This window comes from Tiliqua scincoides, chromosome 1 (assembly GCF_035046505.1).
Source record: "Tiliqua scincoides isolate rTilSci1 chromosome 1, rTilSci1.hap2, whole genome shotgun sequence".
Taxonomy (NCBI): Eukaryota; Metazoa; Chordata; class Lepidosauria; order Squamata; family Scincidae; genus Tiliqua; species Tiliqua scincoides.
Window position 1 is genome coordinate 249,008,306 of NC_089821.1, and position 18,734 is coordinate 249,027,039.

At 46.3% G+C, this 18,734-nt stretch overlaps 1 protein-coding gene across 1 annotated transcript in view; it reads right to left on the bottom strand.

The window, feature by feature from the left end:
• Positions 1-18,734, bottom strand: part of DNAH14 (dynein axonemal heavy chain 14) — a 283,703-nt gene that overhangs the window by 83,492 nt on the left and 181,477 nt on the right. Inside the window, 4 exon segments of the mRNA XM_066623355.1 lie at positions 3,153-3,350; positions 9,966-10,052; positions 13,658-13,825; positions 17,259-17,429. Of these exon segments, the coding sequence (XP_066479452.1) occupies positions 3,153-3,350; positions 9,966-10,052; positions 13,658-13,825; positions 17,259-17,429 (624 nt within the window).

The window sequence follows — 18,734 nt, forward strand, 5'->3', positions numbered from 1 at the left end:
GGTCGCCATTAGGCTTGGCCCGTATTAGTTCTGATACATGGAAAAGTGTCTTATTAGCTCTGATACATGGAAATGAGAAATGATTCATACTAACACCTTTTTGGTTCCCAGCTGTGTCATAATAATACCTCATCGGATCTCGAAACAATCAGTCTCATTGGCCAGTTTTGAGTTAAAGAAATCCTCCTTATGTTATGTAAGGCAGTTGTGTTTTCCTTTTCTAGTTATTTGGCTATAACTTTTGATACAATACTTTAAGCCAATAAAGGTTTTTGATTTGATTTGTTAGAATACAGGTATTTCAGTGTGGTTTGTTTTATTGCATTCTGCATTAAATCACCCATAGAATGATATATAACATGATGGTATTATTCAAAAATACTAAGATTTTCACAGCTTTGGCCAGTAGCGGTGTCACCCAGTGTGGTCTGCACCCCTGCACCCCCTAGTGACACCACTGGACAAAGTTCTTCACCAAGTCTCCTAAGTAAACATAGCAGCCATGAGATAAGAGGTCAGCTTCCCAAGATTAAAGAAGAGGAACTAGAAAATACAGTATTCATAAGGGAGAAAAATGGGGTCCTCAAAGATCTGTATTGGGAGAGCTGATGGCTCTTAACTTGTTCACATATGACTTGGAAGTTAGGGGTGAACAATGAAAAAGCCATTTTGCAGTTGGCACCAAATTATTCAACATTGAAAAAAATCAGAGCGACTGCAAAGAGTTCCAAATGAATAAACAAACAGCAAATGAGGTAGATATGCTGATGAAGTTATCTGAGCTTGGGTTCAGAGAAGGATTCTTGAAGCTTATAAAAACCCTCCCTAAAAAGGACTGGAAAATTTCCTGAGTTCTGAAAATCTTTCTGCACTGGAGACATTATCTATCCCCTCCCACTACATATGTCAACCCTCTCTACATATGTCTTGGAAGCTGCAGGAAATACAGCAGCAACAGCCGAATCCTTCATGCAGGATGGCGGGAAGGTTTTTTTTCCCCCCATACTTCCTGCCTGGTGCCATGGTATGCTCCTACATGCAGGAGAAGAGCGGTTGATCATGGTGTAATGGAGGTTTTTTCCTCCCCTCCACTCTGTTCTTCATTGTAGCTCTTGTTAAAGTAAAGACATGGTGGCCTTGGAATCTGGAGTCTTCTCAAGAGTTATTGCAATGCAGAGAGGAAAAAGGTATGTTTTAGCCTCTACTTGGCAGCATCACTATCTCTTTTCTCTTTTAGCATGGAGCAGGAGAAGCAAGACAGAAAAATAAAACTTTTCCTCTTCCCCCCATGTACAACTCTGCTGTTTCTGTTTTTTTCCTTTTGCCCTTCCAACACCACCACCACAGTTAAGGAAAGAGGGGACAGGGGAAAGATTTATTTGATCACCTTGAGTGGCTGGAACAGTTTCTCCCTCTCTGATTACTAGAACTTGGGGTCATTCAATTAAATTGATCAGCACTAGATTCAGAACAAACAAAAGGAAATGCTTCTTCATACAATGCATATATTGATGTATTAAATGCACTACCATGAGATTTGGTGATCACTATGAGCTTATGTGGCTTTAAAGTGGGGATAGACAAATGCATGAAATGTAGGCCCATCGGTGGCAATTAGCCATGATCGCTGTATGGAACTTCCATCTGCAAAGACAGCATGTCACTACATATCAATTACTGGGAAGAAACACAAGAAAGAGAGGCTAGTTTTGGGTTTTGACTTTTTAGAATCAAGAGTGTTGGTAATCTCACTAGCTGATATGTATCATGTTAGTGAACAACGAAAGGTTATCCTAAGCTTAGCACTGTCTAGTTTCTGCAATACAAACACAGTGAAGACTGCAATATCAGTGTCAACAGAATGTATTGTCACCTTCCTACACACTTCATGTTGTTGCATCCAACACATGCACAAAAATTCTAATAACACAGACAACAATGATTGTTAACACTCTTGATCCTGAAAAATCAAAATCACTTCCTGAATTATATGCATTCACTGGTTGTGATATTGCATCCAATATTAAAGGAAAAGGTTAAAGCAGCAGTTTTCAAAGTCTTGGGGAGAGTTTGAGCCACTCTAAGTTCTGGCGGGGGCAGGGGGGAGACAGCGGGGGTTGGGCAAGGCAGCAGCGTGATCCCCAGGATCGTGCCGCTCAGGGGGGCTGCAGGGGTTTGGCTGCATGTACCTGAGCCTCCTGCAGCCTCCCACAGGTGTGAGGAGTCCTGTGCGACCTTCTGCAGGGCTCCCTGCAGCTTCAGAAGTGAAAGTGGAGCAATCACACTCCACTTCTGCTTTAGCAGAGGCGGGGTGCAATTCCTCCGCTTTTGCTTCTAAAGCTGTGGGGAGCCCTGCAGAAGGTTGTGCAGGGCTCCCCGCACCCCTGGGAGGCTGCAGGAGGCTCAGGTATGTGCAGCCAAGCCCCTGCAGCCCCCCTGAGCAGCGCGATCCTGGGGATCACGCCGCTGCCTCCTCCCTGCCTCCAGGCTGCCCCCACCCCTTAAGGTGAAAGTGGCCAGGGCCCACAGGCTAGGGAGTTGTCACGCCCCAGTTTGGAAAGCCCTGGGTTAAAGGATGGTTTGGAATACTTGGCATATATTTTCTTATGTTATGTCTGTGTTTATATTTTCACCAATGAATTCCAAAAACTGGGCTGGCCTTAGGCGCTGCAGGGCCCAATGAAAAACATTTTTGTGGGGACCCCACTCCTACAGTCCCCCCTACTCACCAGGATGAGTGGCAGCAGCAAGGTACCCAACAGCAGTGTCACCGCCAGCTGCTGGATGGCCAATTTCAAGCCAATCAGGCACAAGGGCAAGAGGGCCATCAAGCAGCAATACCGCACTTGCCATGCTGTCCTTGTGATGCTTTGGCATGGAAAATTACATGCCAGAGCATCAAATACAGAATGAGGTGTTGGCTATGGCTACAGGTGCTCTGCGTGCCACCCCATTCCAGGACCTTCCAGGCATGGGGTTCAATCTGTCATATTGCCTTAAGGCTGGCCCAGCCCACAGACAGCTTTGCCAAATTAATGAAATATATGATTTTAAGATTTGACTGTTGTCCTGTTGGCACCAGGGTGGAGACTTCTGTAATAGAGGGAGTGATGAAAGAGTTCCACACCTAAAACATATAATAGATAGCTTACTTGAATTATGTCTGAATCTGTGATGAGAAGAACAGTCTTCTTGCCTTCCACACCTGCCTGCTTAAACACTTTTTTAAGGTCTTCTCTAAAATTTACATAGCTATAATTGCGTGAAATAGTCAACTTGAAGAGGTTGCATGCAGATAAATAGCAGGCTAAAGATGCACATGTTACTTTTCCATTTCCATCAAGACCAACCTGCAGAAGAAAATTCATCTAATTTGAGACCACAAATGTAAAGGACAACTAAATCAACAGGTTTTCAGGACATAGTGAATGTAGAGCAAAAACACATTAACGTTAAATAATTACAAATCAAGAAATGATAAGAACAAGCCAATAGATAGCCTGCCACTATGCTTTAGTCATCAGCCTATAGCCCTAAAACACAGCACCAATTTACCGTATTTTTCGCACCATAAGACGCACCTAACCATAAGACGCACCTAGTTTTTAGAGGAGGAAAACAGGAAAAAAAATATTCTGAACCAAATAGTGTAATAAAATATTTAATAAATTATAACAGAATAACATTTGAACCATGTAAAGTGAACAGCAGTCAACAGTGGCATTAAGAACCATTATCACTGTCATTAACAAATGGAGAGAGTACTCTAGGTCTGAGTACTCTAGTTTTCTGGAAACCCCAAGAACTCATCATCGCTAGAGTCAGAATTTATGAAGCTCATTTGCTCACAATCACTGATATCACTTTCTTCGCTGTCTTCATATAAGATACAGTCTTCACTTCCATCTAAGGCATTGCTAATGCCACATTTTTTGAATGATTGTACAACGATCTCCTCCTTTACTGAGTCCCATGATGTTTTCACCCATTCACAAACTTGAGTGATGGTGGGCCTCTTCATTCGTCCAGTAGATGTCAGATCATGATTATCAGCAGCCATCCATTTGTTCCACTCTTCTCTCATTAAGACCTTAAATGGCTTGTTGATGGAAACATCAAGAGGTTGCAACTGGCTGGTAAGACCTCCGGGAATTACAGCTAAATGAGTCTTTGAAGCATTTTTTTGTTGGTTCGCTAATATGTGCTCTAAACTGGTCAAGCACTAATAAGGCAGGTTTTTTCAGAAGTCTTCCAGGACGTTTGGACCACACCTTTTCAACCCATATTCTCATTCCATTTTCATCCATCCATCCTTTCTCATGTACATGTACAACAACTCCTCGCGGAATCACTTCTTTTGGAAATGTTTTCCTTTTGAAAATCAACATGGGTGGCAATTTGGTGCCATCGGCACAGCTGGACAACACAGCTGTGTAATGGGTCTTCTCATGCCCTGAAGTTTTCACAGTGATGGTTTTGGCACCCTTCAGATCTACAGTCCTATTAGATGGCACATCAAAGGTTAGCGGGACTTCATCCATATTCCCATTCTGGCCAATTTCAAAGCCATTTTTCTTCCTAGCATCAATAACAAATTTATGAAAGGACAGAATCTTAGATTCATATTCTTTTGGCATCTTTTGCGCAATTCTAGTTTTGGTCCGCATAGCAAGACCACATCGCCTCATAAATCTGTAGCACCATGATGGTGATCCTGTAAAATCCTGAATGCCTTTCTCTATAGAAATGCGTTTCACTTCAAATATGATCATTTTTGTCGAGACAGAGAAGCCATTATTCCGGTGACGTATGATCCATTCTTTCATGTCCACCTCCAACTGTGGCCACTTTGCAGCATGCCCACGGAAAGTGTGCTTACTGGTACTTTTATCTGCTTTTTGCAGCTGATCCTCCTGTTTCCTCCACTCTCTAATCATTTTTTCAGTTGGAGGAGGCCCAAAATGTCTCTCCGCTGCTCTGTTTCCATGCTCCTTAGCATATTTTACTACCGCTAGTTTAAAAGGAATTTTATACGCTAGCCTTTTCTGCTTTATCATCCTTGCACTGATAGAATGAGGTACTGTAGTATTTTTCTGCAAGAAATGACGGAACTGTCAGTATCATTTCTTCAATGTTTACCATTGAGCACTAACCATTTGCTTTAACTTTTTTGCTGCAGTCCTATACACAACTTTCCTAGGAGTAAAGCCCATTACACACAACGGGGCTTACTTCTGAGTAGACATGCACAAACTTGTGCTGTTCTGACGTGTGCCTGGGCTCCTGCAGGTGTAGGACACTCCCAGGAACATCCACTTCTCAGTGGGTTCGTGGGACTGGCCCCCAAGCACCGGGACCCCCAAGACCGCAGCCTTGATCGCTTCGGCCAAGTGGGATATCGCATCGTCCCCGCCCCATGAAAGAGCATCCGCACGCCACTAGAAGGATAATCCCCTTGATTCTTTCTAATTGGGTTGCAGGAGGGACAGGGCTCCATTTCAAAACAGGGATCTGAGTTCAGATTCTGCAGAGGCCCCTCCTGAGCCACCCTCCTTGAGTTCTGGACAGTCTCACGGTTTATCCCAGTTTGGGATGAGGCGATCACATTCAGAAGGGGCTTCCACAACATGGCCCCAATCCTGCACGAAGTGAGGATTGCTGATGTAGTGCCTGAAGAGCTTCCTCCTTCAACAGAAAACCTCATTGGAAGCAAATTTACATGGAGGTAAATTCCATACAAAGAAACCGAGACAATGTGTTTAGGACCAGGGCCTTAGTTCCAAGCAAGGTCTGAGTTAGCATCTGGCAACTGTGCCCTCGACACCTATACTTGGAAGTAAGTCTGTCTCCCCCCCCCTTCGATGGAAAGTGCTTCCCAATGAAGGCTCCTCTCCCATGTACACTTACTAGCAGTGAAGTCCTATCCCAGTCATTCAGATTTACTTCCGAGTAAGCGTTCTTAGGATCGCGTCTCGCGCCATCCTGCAATCCTATCCACACTCACCTATTGTAAGTCCTGTTGACTATAGTGGGGCCTGCTTCTGAGTAGACATACGTAGGATTGGGCTGTAAGACCGCTGCCATCACACACTCCGCGTTGGAATCCTATAGGAATGTTTACTCAGGAGTAAATTCCACTGTGTTCAGTGGGGCTTACTCCCTAGTAAGTGTTTCAGGCATCCAACATTAGGGTGTGATCCTATGCACCCTTTTGAGGGGGGGGAGTAAAGTCTATTGAATTTGGGAGAGGGTTTACTTTGGAGTAATAGTGCTTAGGTCAGACAACAGGCTGGACAAAGACCTGCCACTGGTTTCACCGACTCTCCCCCTTTCTCTCGAATAGGTTTTTTTTTCACAATTTCCTTTTGTCAGCTGCTTCGGCTCGGATCCCAAGCAGTGTCTACTCGCAAGTCAGTTCCCCAGAGATCCCTGAAGCCTTTGAGCACAATCCTCTGCTTGTCAGAAGCCCAACTTCAATGGGGCTTACTCTCAGGAAAGCGTGCACAGGATTGCAGCCTTGCCAACCAGCTCCTGTTCTTAGAATGACACCGTTGGTTGGCCTGTGGATCGGGACCATTGAACAACAGAGAAGGCTCCAGATCTCCGGCTCTACAGTTATTATTATTATTAAAGTCTGTGTGATCCACAGACTTGATGCCACACCAAGAAATGCAGTGTCACACTGTTTATCCCCCCACCTGGTTTATCCCCCCCAACAGTGTCACACTGTTTATCCCCCCCCCCCCAGTTTAGGAATGTCACTGTCAAAACTGCCAGGGTCCAGCTACACAACACCTAACGGATTCAGCCCAATATTATGCCTATCAACTCTGGCATAAGTCCCATTATAGTCAATGGGACTTACTCCCAGGTCAGCGTGGATAGGATTGCAACCTCCGGCTACAATCACATGCACACTTTCCTGGGAGCAAGCCCCACTGAACATAATGGGACTTCCTTTTGAGTAGACCTGCTGAGGATTGGGCTGTCAGGCTGCAATCCTACACCAGGGAGTAGGTCCCGTTTCACACAAGAGGACTTACTTCTGAGTAGCTGTGCACAGGCTCGAGCTTTTAGGCCATGGCCCCCGAGCGCCAGAAGGGCTCTGCACAGGAGAACGAGGGATCCCAGGGCAGTCGGGGAGGGGGCGGCCAACCCCCCTGAGGCTGCTGCCGTCCACCCCTCCCCACATACACCCACACACGTATAGCAAACTGGATGTGCGGAGAGCGCTTGGGAGGGCGCAAGCGAGGGAAATTTGAATCAGAAAGCGTGCAGGCAACGAGCGCAGCGCAGCGAGAGGCCCGCCTGTTCTGATGCCAGCGGAGGCGGACCTTCTGCTGGGTCGGCTGGTTCTGGAAGCGGCTTGCCCGCCAGCTCCACGCAGCTCCCAGGGAAGGAAGCGCTTTCCCGACAGCAGCAACCCGAGCGGGCGCGCACCTTCCTCGGAGCACAGCCCCGCCCTCGCGCTTTGCAACAAGCCCGGCCTGAGAGGCGCCCGAGCGAGCAGAACAGGGGCAGCTACGGAGGCGGCATCGCCTCCTCATGCTCCCACAGCTCGACGCCTCCACTCCCCGGTGGCGGGAGCGAGCAACAAACAGGAGCCTGGCTGGGCGCACGGAGCCGGGCTCGGAGCGGAGACACGCGAGCTGCCACCCCCGGGGAGTGGAGGCGTCGAGCTGTGGGAGCATGAGGAGGCCACGATCCCAGCTGCGCTTACCCGGGAGTAAGCCCCGCTGACGAGAACGGGGCTTACTTCCGAGTAGACGTGCCCAGGATGCGGCTGTGTCCCTGCTGAGACACGCGAGCCACCATCCCCGGGGACCAGCCGGTGCCCGACTGAGAGCCCAGTCTGCACCTCGGCCAGTCTTCTCGGAAGAAAGGTGCTCCTGGGACAGTGTGGGCAGGGCTGCAGCTGGAGGCGCTGGAGAGGACCCTGAGTGCCGCCTGGAGCCGCTTCCTCCCCAGTGGCGGCTGAGGGAGGCGCACTCCGTTCCCGCAACGGCGGAGGCCACGATCCCAGCTGCGCTTCCCGGGAGTAAGCCCTGCTGACGAGAACGGGTCTTACTTCCGAGTAGACGTGCCCAGGACGAGGCTCTGTCCCTGCTGAAGTGCGCCGAGGCGCCTACCTGGCCAGCAGCTCCTCTGCCCGCCCAGCTTCCTACCGTCTCTGGTCTCCTCGCTGCGCCATGCGCCGCAGTATTCGCTCCATAAGATGCACACACTTTTCCCGCCACTTTTTTGGGGGGGAAGTGCATCTTATGGAGCGAAAAATACGGTATGTGGTATCTATCAGGTGGTTCTAATTTTACTATGGAACCATTTTTCAAATTTTTCCCTTCTCTTTTATTTGTTAATGAACATTAAAAAATCAGAATAAAAAAGGGGAGGAAGAAAAGTGGGAAATACACATATGAGTAAAATACAAATGGATTACAAAACTTATTAATAAGCAACCTATAAACAATAATATGTAATATAGGCATAAGGCTACAATCCTATCCACACTTTCCTGGTGTAAGCCCCATTGATTATAATGGAACTTACTTCTGAGCAGACATGAATAGGATTGGGCTCTAAATCTCTAAGAAATGCATCCAAATTTCCAAAAATATATCCAAATATAGTTGCCTTCTATAAGCTAGAGCCTATAGGTTCAAATGTTCACAAAGTTAAAAGGTCCTCAGTCCACTGAAGAATAGTAAGGAGACATTTATCTTTCCATTGTTTCAATGTAAGTCCTTTGACTACAGTAAGGGCACAAAGAGCCCATTTCTGCTGACTGTGGATCCACTTGTGCGGATGTGGTTGTAGTTCAGTAGTAGAACACATGTTTTGCATAGAAAAAGTCCCAGATCGAATTCTTCTCATCCCCAGTTACTGCAAAGTAAGAACATTGTCTGAAACCCTACACTACCAGTCATCATAAACAATACGGAGCTAGCAAGAATGGTGGGGCAGTTGCCTGCCCTGAATTGCTCACCATCTAGCTATCAACGTAAGGAAGGCAAAATGGAAGTAGGGATAAATGGGAGCAAATATCACAGTATCATGTCATATCAGTTATATCAGTTACAGCACAATCCTAAGTGCCCTGAGAACATGCTGGTGCATGATATTGCAAACATGCCATAAAGCATGTTGCAACAGCACAGAAGATCAGTGCGCCGGCAGGAAGGCTTGCGCCAGCCCACTAACACCTGCGCAAGCAGAATATGCACTGGAGTACATAAGAGCTGCTCTGAGCAGTGTAGGGGTGAGGGGTGGTTGGGGGAGGGTGGGAGAGGAGGTGTAACAAGGAAGGGGACAGGGATGGGTGGAGTGGGTTCTGGGAGAGGGGCAGGATTGGCAGAAGCCATGTGCACCATATCCTATCACTCAGACTAGCATCAGTGATTTAGCTGGCACAGGTCTGAGTAAACCCATTGTGCAGGTTGGGGCTTTCTCCAGGACAAGGAGACAAATGTCCACTTACCTTGAGGAGACCTCCAGTCCGATCACTACCAGCAAATGATCACTATACAGCATGGCCATGGTGCTGGTTAGGACTGAGCTGCCCATCTTAGAACAAAATACAGGAATTAAGAGAGCTGCTAAATGTTGGGAACCTGGTGCAAAGTCCTGTACTGGCCCCTGTGGATGGGATTCCTCTGGATAATTTATTGGGTGCTACTACTCTTGCCAGTACTGAGGATTCAGGTACTGACGGAATCTTCAGGGACTGACCCAGTACTGAGGATCCAGCGACTGATCCCGATGGGCATGTGCCCTCAGCCAGTGCTTGACCTGGCTGACCCTATTGACAGCCCTTATGGTGGCTCTGGCCTTTGCTTTATGAAGCAAGAATGATAAGAAGATATTAGCAAGTGCTTAAATAATTTGATTTAAAATAAATGCAAATTTTGAACCTAACTCCAACTTGGATCTTATGTATCACAGAAAAATGAAAAGCAGATTTTTCTTACCATTGTCATGTGACCACCTGCTTGTCGAAAAATTCTAGCAGCCCTTGTTATATGCTGTATAGCCTCCTTAAAAAACACTATCGTACCCTAAAGAAATAAGGAACATAAATCCTGAATACATCTTTATAACACTAAAAACCTTATACTGTACATTTAGGTGCTAAACTATACTACCATTATTAATTATTCAAAAACAAAATTTGACTTTACTGATGAATGAAGAAATTACTGAAAATGGATGTACATTTAGAAGAACTTGTATCTCATGAAACTAGAAAGATCAAAGGAGTTTTGATCTATACATACAGAGTTAATTGTTCTTCTGCTTTAGCTTTTAATGCTTAAAACCAAAACTGTCTCTGGACAAGAAGTAACAACACATTACAAGACTATGTATGCACTATCATCACTCCTATTGTTTTGTAGAAGTGCAGCACAATCCTAATGCCCTGGAACAGGCAGGTCAGAGGGCCTGTGCTGTATCCAGCACAAAGTTCGGGTGCTTATTGGTTCAACCTGGGCCAAGAGGAATCGCTTCCTCCCACCCCAGGTAAAGCAGCAGCAGCCCCAATGGGGCTACTCAGATCTGCGCCACCTCCGGAGGTGGCACAAATCTGAGCATCCTAGGGCTGGCCCTGGTTTCTTCTCTTCCCCACCTCTGGAGTCTGTGTCCTTTTTTCCTTCTAGCAGGGTGCCTCTGGAAGGTGGGGGGAGTTCTTTAGTATCCATGTAAGATAAGCAGATGTCAAAACCGCCATAAGTATTGGAATCATGGAAGATCTGGTGAGGAGGTAGATGTGGTGTCAGCAGTGGCCCCTTTAAGGGTAAGGCCTGGGCATCCAGCAGAGTGTGCTGCACAGCTGCAGCCACTTGAAGGCAATAGGGCCCTCAGGGATATAACCTGAGGCAGGAAGGGGGTGTGGGTTGTAGAAGGAGTGCAGGTTGGATGAGACGAGACACCTGACCTGACTGACTGACTGGGCTTATTGACTTTGATTTGGATACTCTGACTGATTTGACTGACTTACTTTGGAATCTGACCTTGGACTGTGACTTGGCTTATTGACTTTGGACTCTGCCCTGGATACTCTGACTGATTTTGTGACTAATGGACTGCTGGAGACACTGCAGTTTGAAGTGTGGCTGCTGTGCCCAAGACCTGCTGATGACCCAGGGTCTGCTGTAGTGGTGGGAGGCTGCTGGCAGGAGAGAGGACCTCTGCAGGTTGAGCAGGCAAGCTACCTTGGAGGCGGGGTCCAGCAGGAGTGCAGGGCAGAACCAGGGTCATTTGTTGGGGGAAAGAAGGGGAGCTAACTTGCTTAAAGTGGGCATAATTCTCCAGGCAGAGAATGGCCTTGGAATCAGGCAAAACACCATAGAGGACCAGGCATCTGAAAACACAGGACAAGAATGTATGACAAAACTAACTAAAAGCTACAAGAGGGGGGCTACAATATAAAAATGGGACCTATAAGAGCATAAAGGTAAAAAAAAAACTATATATGCAGTGTTATCTTCATTTTAGATGTCAAAAGGATTTTGTGGCTCCCGAGGTTTTTTTTCCTCCAGAAAACGGGTCCAAATGGCTCTTTGAGTGTTTAAGGTTGCCGACCCCTGTAACCAGTAAGATCCTAACTACCTCCTTATAATCTGTCAATAACTTCTGAATTCTTAACTGATTGCTGACACTCTAAGGCAGCCATTTTCAACCACTGTTCTGTGGCACACTGGTGTGCTGTGAATCGTCCCCAGGTGTGCCGCGGGAATTTGGGAGAGGGTTATTTATCAATAGGACCATTAGGGTATGTGAGCCCCCATTGACAGCACAGTGTGCCTTGTCAATTGTCAAAAAGCTGATGGTGTGTCTTGACCATTTTAGTGCCTTGCTAGTGTGCCGCGAGATGAAAAATTTTGAAAATCACTTCTCTAAGCCAGGGGTGCCCAAACCCTGGCCCTGGGGCCACTTGTGGCACTTGAGGACTCCCAATGCAGCCCTCAGGGAACCCCCAGTCTCCATTGAGCCTCTGGCCCTCCAGAGATCTGCTGGAGCCCACACTGGCCCGACGCAACTGCTCTTAGCGTGAGGGTGACTGTTTGACCTCTTGCATGAGCTGTGGAATGAGGGCTTCCTCCACTGCTTGCTGTTTCACATCTGTGATGCAGTAGTGGCAGCAAAGAAAAGGCCAGCCTTGCTTTGTGCAAGGCCTTTTATAGACCTTGAGCTATTGCAAGACCTTCATTCATTCATATAAGTTCATCTTTAATATATAAATTTATGTAAACGTATGTAAATTTATTCAAATTTTAAATGTAAATTAATTTTTTCCCCCAGCCCCCAAACACAGTGTCAGAGAGATGATGTGGCCCTCCGGCCAAAAACTTTGGACACCCTGCTCTAAGGTGAAATCAAAATGAAACTAGTTTATCAAAAATCCAAAGGAAAAGGAATTAAAAAGAAAGGGGTAGAAAGTACAAGAAGCAGACAAGGAGCAGACTAAGGGAAAATGCCTATTTCAAATGCGTATTTCAGAAGCACACCCCCCCCCCAAATCCCTAATCAGATGAAGTTTGCAGGCTGCTTTGGAGTAAAAAAAGAGAAGAAATTAAATCTCTAAGGGCGCAATCCTAAATATTAGTTAGGACTGCTCAAGTCCCTAGCCTTGGAGGCAGGTAGGCTGGTGCAAGGGACTTGCACTGGCCTAACTGCGCCATTGCGGGCTCTGGGGAAGGTGAGTTTGCTCCAGCTGAGCTTGGCTGGCGCAGGGGTCTGGGGGGGTCATGGGGAGGACTGGCAGGGAGGAGACGTTTCAGGGTGGGGGAGTGGGGGCAGTGGGCAGGGAGTGGGAGGCGGGGCCAGGATCCGGCTGTTATGCCAGATCCTAACCCCATTCCCAGGCAGAATGGGCTGCTTGGATTTGTGCTACCTCAGAGGTGGCACAGATCTGAGTATTCCAATTGGGGCTTCAGTGGCTCTCCCCGGGATAAGGGGAAGTGATTCCACTTGCCCTGGGCTGATCCACTAAGCGCCCGAAACTTGCGCTGGATACAGCACGGCCCTGCTAACCTGCCTGTTTCCAGCACAAGTTAGGATTGTGCTGCACATGTGCCTAGCTAGAGATAGAGTCCTTTTGCTAACTAAATGGGTATGCAAATTGGCCTTCTGCAAATTGGCATTAGATTGTAGGGCAGACATGGCATTAGATTGTAGGGCAGACATGGCAGACATGGCAGCTGAGCATTCCTGAGCTTGAACTTCAGAAGCCTAGATTTTATGATGTCATAGATTTCTCTAACTGGATGAATGGAGCCCATCAAGCCAATTCATCCCACCCTTTACCTGACAGACAGGTTTGGCTGCACTGGTAAGTACGTGACAACATTAGTAGAAGACTTGGCTCTTCCAGACATGGAGAACTCTAATCTACATCCAGCACATAGCTGTCTGAGAATGTCAAACAAAGGGCAAAGACTGCATGTCCCAGCAGCTTTTGGGGTGCTGAATTGGCACAGAAACTTTGGAGGACAGAAATGTTCAAAAATACTGAAAAACAGGTAAGAAATAGGGGAGGGGGAAAATCGGCCATTTATCACAGGAGTACGCACTTCTTTTTAATGGAAGAATAAAAATAACTGAATTAATAAAACACAGTTCCTGTCTAACTGTTAGACATTTCAAACCGCTGTTAAGTTACCTGAGAATATATTGTCTGCATCTTAATGTAGCATTCTTCCAGGACGAAAAGAAGACGCTTTTGGTTAGTGACATTTTTATAGATTCTGTTTTCTGCAAGTACACTTGATTCCAGAAAATCCACGAATATGGGTGAATCCTCCAACAATTTCTCCTTTGTCCAAGAAATCTACAAAAATTCCATCACAAAATAACCACAGTATTTTACATACTAACAGAAGCAATCATTTCCTCTTCTATACAATTTTCTAAGGTCATCAGAGGGGGCTCTTCTGAGTGTGCTGTCACAAGGAATGGGAAATGGAATCACGCAACTCAAGTCTGAGTCACGAAAATCAGTGTTTTTAGCTCATGGGGACTTGAGTCACCTGCTCTGATGACCTGGGTATTGACTCAAGTCTGAGGCCACTTGACTTGGCACTGATTCCCCACACATGTGCACTGGAATCTGTCTGGGTGTGCTTGCTTACATTTTTGTGGCGTGAAAGACCTCATGAAGCCATCATTCAGACCGAGCGAGCAGCAGGGAAGTTCCAGCCAGGAGGCAGGGAAGGGTTAATGTTTTGCTTTTGCATTGGGCAGGAGGCTTGGCCATCTCTAAAGGAACCAATGATCATTGGATGAAGGATGGGCAATCTGGTTTTTTCTTTGGATGAGATAGGGCAGAAGGAGGAGCCCAAGGGGGTTCTTGCCTTGGAATTGAATGGGAAAGCCCAGGAAGGGGGAGGAAGTGGTTTGTAGTGATCACACTTACCAACAGGCTGGCTCCTGTGGGCTCCAGTAGCATAGCTTGAGGGGGCATAAAGCACTGAGTTTTGCATGGAGCCTCATGGCTAGCTGACCGGAATGGCTCTGAAGCGGGGACATGCAGTGCAGGGGTGGCAGGTGAGGCACCTATTATAGTTTATGGAAAAGCACCACAGCTGCCCCACCTGCTTACACCCAAAGAGGCTCTCCTTATACCCAGGAAAACAGGTGTAAGGAGAGCCTCCTTGGGTATAAGCAGGTGCGGCAACTGGTTGCAGTGTTTTTCCAAGCACAACAGAGTAGTTCTGCCTCACCTGCTGCCCCACACTGCATGACCCTGCTCTGAAGGGGAGGGGGCCGCTTGCACCCCTGTGGTGACATTCCATGCAACACATAGTGCTTTGCACCCCCTCTTGCTAAGCTACTAATGGGCTCCGTTGTTACTTGGGAGAAGGAAGCCTCATGGAATGACTGATGCAAATGGGATTACTTCTGAGTAGAGCTGCAAAGGATTGGGTCATCCTGGTAAGCCTCACAGCTGCTGTGTGTGACCTTCCTCCATCTTGCTGCTTCAGTCTCTGCTCTCATGTAGTTTCTCCCACCCCCTCCCATTTTGCTTACAGATAGGATGGGGATAGCAGGGGAGTGTTTAAAGAGAACACCGACATGTATATACACCCCAAGAGCAGCCCATTTTTTCCCATGGCTGGTTTTTTAAAGGGAACAATTTGAGACTTGAATCTTTTTAACTCGTGAAAACGCTCCAGGCAACTCGGAAAATCTGCCCATTATGACTGGTTTTTGAGTTGAGTTGCAGGTGGGGCGGAAACTCGTGACTCGACTCAAGTCAAGCCATGCCTGACTTGTCCCTCCCTGGCTGTCACTGGCTGAGGTGAGGTTGGCAGCTAAACAGGGTAAGGCCTTCTCTGTGGAAGTATCACAACTTTGGGACTCTTCCACATAGTTAAGATCTATGCCTCCTGACAAAGGCTTAAGGGCCCAGTCCTATAGTGGACCAGTGCTGGCACTGGGTGTCACAAACATGCTGTAAGGCATGTCTGTGACACCCAGAGAAGAATGAGCACCTGTGAGCCCAGCACTGAGCCCAGCGCTGAACAAATGACGCCTGGAGCAGTGGTGCGGGCCTTGGGGGCAGGGGGAAGACAGGGTGGAGGAGGGCAGGGGGAGGAACTGGGTGGGAGGGGGTGCGAATGGTGGAGCTCTGTGCTGTAAAATTCTCTGTGTTGAGCTGCAAAGACCGACATGGAGGTTCTCAAGTCTGTGCTGGCAAAATAGCCCACATAGACTTGAGAAGCCCCATTGTGGGGCTTGGGCTTTTCCCCAGGGGAAGGGGACAAAAGTCCTCTTTGCCTGAGGAGACCTCCGGCGGCCCCGGTGGTGCCACTGGATGCAGCAGTAATTTTTGTGCGACTGCAACGGACAGCATCACCAGGGATAGGATTGGGCTGCCTGAACGTTCTTTTTTGTTTAGCTTTCCTGTCTTAAATTTTTGGTTGTCTTTAGTTCCTGCTTAGCTTTTTGGGCTTTTCTATTATGAGATTGAACATTTGTCTGTCTGTCTGTCTGCCTGCCTGCTTCCCCAAAGCTCAAGGTGGCTTACAAAACTTAATACATAAAGCAGATCATAAAATTATAAAATAAACAGTTAAAATCTAGATCATTTAAAACCAGCGAAGCAAGTAACAAAACGCTAAAAACCCCATAGGTGGTGACAAGTAAAAAAGCAATATACAACAAGCTAAAAACATGTGAATACACTATAAAAACAGCACACACAAAAACCAACCAGGAGTATTCCATCCTTACCCACCCCCAAAACCTAAAGCTAAAATAAAATTGATTTTAGGCTTCACCAGAAACTCTCTATTGAAGATTTTAAATTTTCTGGTATCGAGTTTCATAAAAGTGATGCCACGCTTGAGAAGGCCCTGTTCCTTCCAGCTGCACCCCTCACTTTTCCCAGCAGCAGAACTCTCAACAGGACCCTCTCTGATGACCTAAGAGAGTGGGCAGGATATGAGAGTAGTCGGTCCCTCAGATACTGTGGTTCCAGGCCATATAGGACCTTAAAGGTAAGTACCAGCACCCTGAATTGGGCCCAGAAATGAATGGGCAGCCGGTGTAGCTGCTGAAGCAGCAGCTCAACTGAGTCAAGCCTTTGAGTCCCTGTGACCACATGGGCTGTCACATTCTGTACTAGCTACAATTTAGCTGGCTACAGACCATCTTCAAGGGCAACCCCACATAAAGTGTGTTATAGTAGTCTAAATGGGATATCACTAAGGCATGGATCCAGAAGCACTCCAAAGCTGCACACCTATTCTTTCAGTAGGAGTGCAACCCCATCCAAAACAGGTCGATAGTCACTCTATGTGCATCACAGGTTTCTGAACCAAGAGAACCTCTGTCTTGTCTGGATTTAATTTCAGTTTATTGGCCCTCATCCAGACCCCAACCACCTCCAGGCAGTGCTCCAAGTCCTCAACAGCTCCCCCTGGGATGCAATGAAAAAAACATATAGAGCTGAGTATCATCAGCATACTGATGACACCCTACTTCAAATCCCCTGATGACCTCTCCCACTACCTTTCTGCTGTCAGTTCCCAAGGAGGCTTAAAACAATGAACCTACAGTAACAATAAAATATAAAATAAAATAAAGAAGTGGTGAACGCATTTAGAACATGGAAAGCTCTGGTTCCATTTTACAGGTAAGGAACACTAAGGAAGTACAATAATTGATTAGCCCAAGATTAATCAATGAATTCACAAAGTACAGTATTCATTTTAAAATACCCAAATAAAACAAAATGATTTCCTTACATATACACTTACTTTAAAATAGTTCATGAGTTCATTTGAAAGGAATTGATAGAAAATCTCTCGTTCTAGAGGATCAACCAGACGATCGTGGAAAACCCGGGTTGATTCATGCACAAAGAATAATCCTGTAGTCTCCTTTGAGATAACAACAGACCTGTGGGCTTGAAGCAATCCTTGGAGTACCTGTTAACATTTTCATGAAAAACTGTAAGTTGAGTTCATGTGAATACTTTTCCATTTTCCAACTACAGGGAGACCATTTGAAGGAAATTTTAGACACACAGGTGACAGCTAAAGTGTTATCAGCTAAAGAGTTATCTTTAGCAAAAAATATTTTGTGCTGAAAGCATAGCTATACAAAAAACAAATATTCAGAATCATCTGGGTGTAAAGGAGTGGGCACCAACCATTGATGTCAACAGGGACCCCTTTCCACTCAACAATCATGTATTTGCATGGTGCTGACTGTCACTTCTTCTATCATCTAAGAACAGCCCCACTGGACCAGGCCATAGGCCCATCTAGTCCAGCCTCTTGTATCTCACGGTGGCCCACCAAATGCCTCAGGAATCTGAATGTAAGGGTGGAGATTCCTCTTTCACCTTTTGCCCCATTTATAGTTGCAAATGGAGTGGATAACAGGACTGGGGGTGGAATGAGCAGCTGATACAGAAATTTACTTTCACTGCAAAAGGAGTGTTAAAGATAACTGCCTTTCTCTGGCTGTGATCTGACAACCCTATGGGACATCAGCCTACATTGCCCCTTTCTCATATCTATAGAGCTTAGAACAGGCAAATGGGAATTCTTTTTTTCCTTTTTTTTTACTGGAATTTTGTTGAAAAGGCACTTTACATAAAAGGGAGCACTTTTGCTCAAGCAATAAACAGCCAGGGCTAAAAACAAAGTATGAATCCCAAACCTAGGTAATGTCTAACTATGTATTACACAGCAATGAGAAACCAACCATTTAAACTAGCAGTAATCAAATTTTTTTGATCCACAGTTCCCTTGATCTACTGGATGTTGGCTGTGGCTTATTAAGTTACTTTTTTGGAGGGGAGGTAGAGTAAACTTGGCCTCAGTAGTACTTCCATTTTCTATGAAAATAATTGAGATGAAGGGAGCTAGGCATGTTTGCTTGCTGTGCTAGAATGTGACACATGGCAGCAAGGCCACAGAATTTCCATCCTGGTAGTGTCTTGCTGACAAAGTCATCAAACTGCTGCTTCTGTTAGAGAGCAAGAGAGAGAAACGTACACTGTGGTTTCACTACAAAGGAAGGAGGGGAGGCATGCATGCAAAAATCATGTGCAAGCCTACAGTTAGAGGAAGAAGAAGCGCTTTGCTCCAGTTTGGGAATCATTGATTTATACTTGGTCATTTTTCTTGCAGGGGTGGAGCTAGATCAAGGAAAAGACTACACTATGAGTGAGAGATCAGGGCAACTCTACATGGAACTGAAAACTATCTTAATGACCACATTAA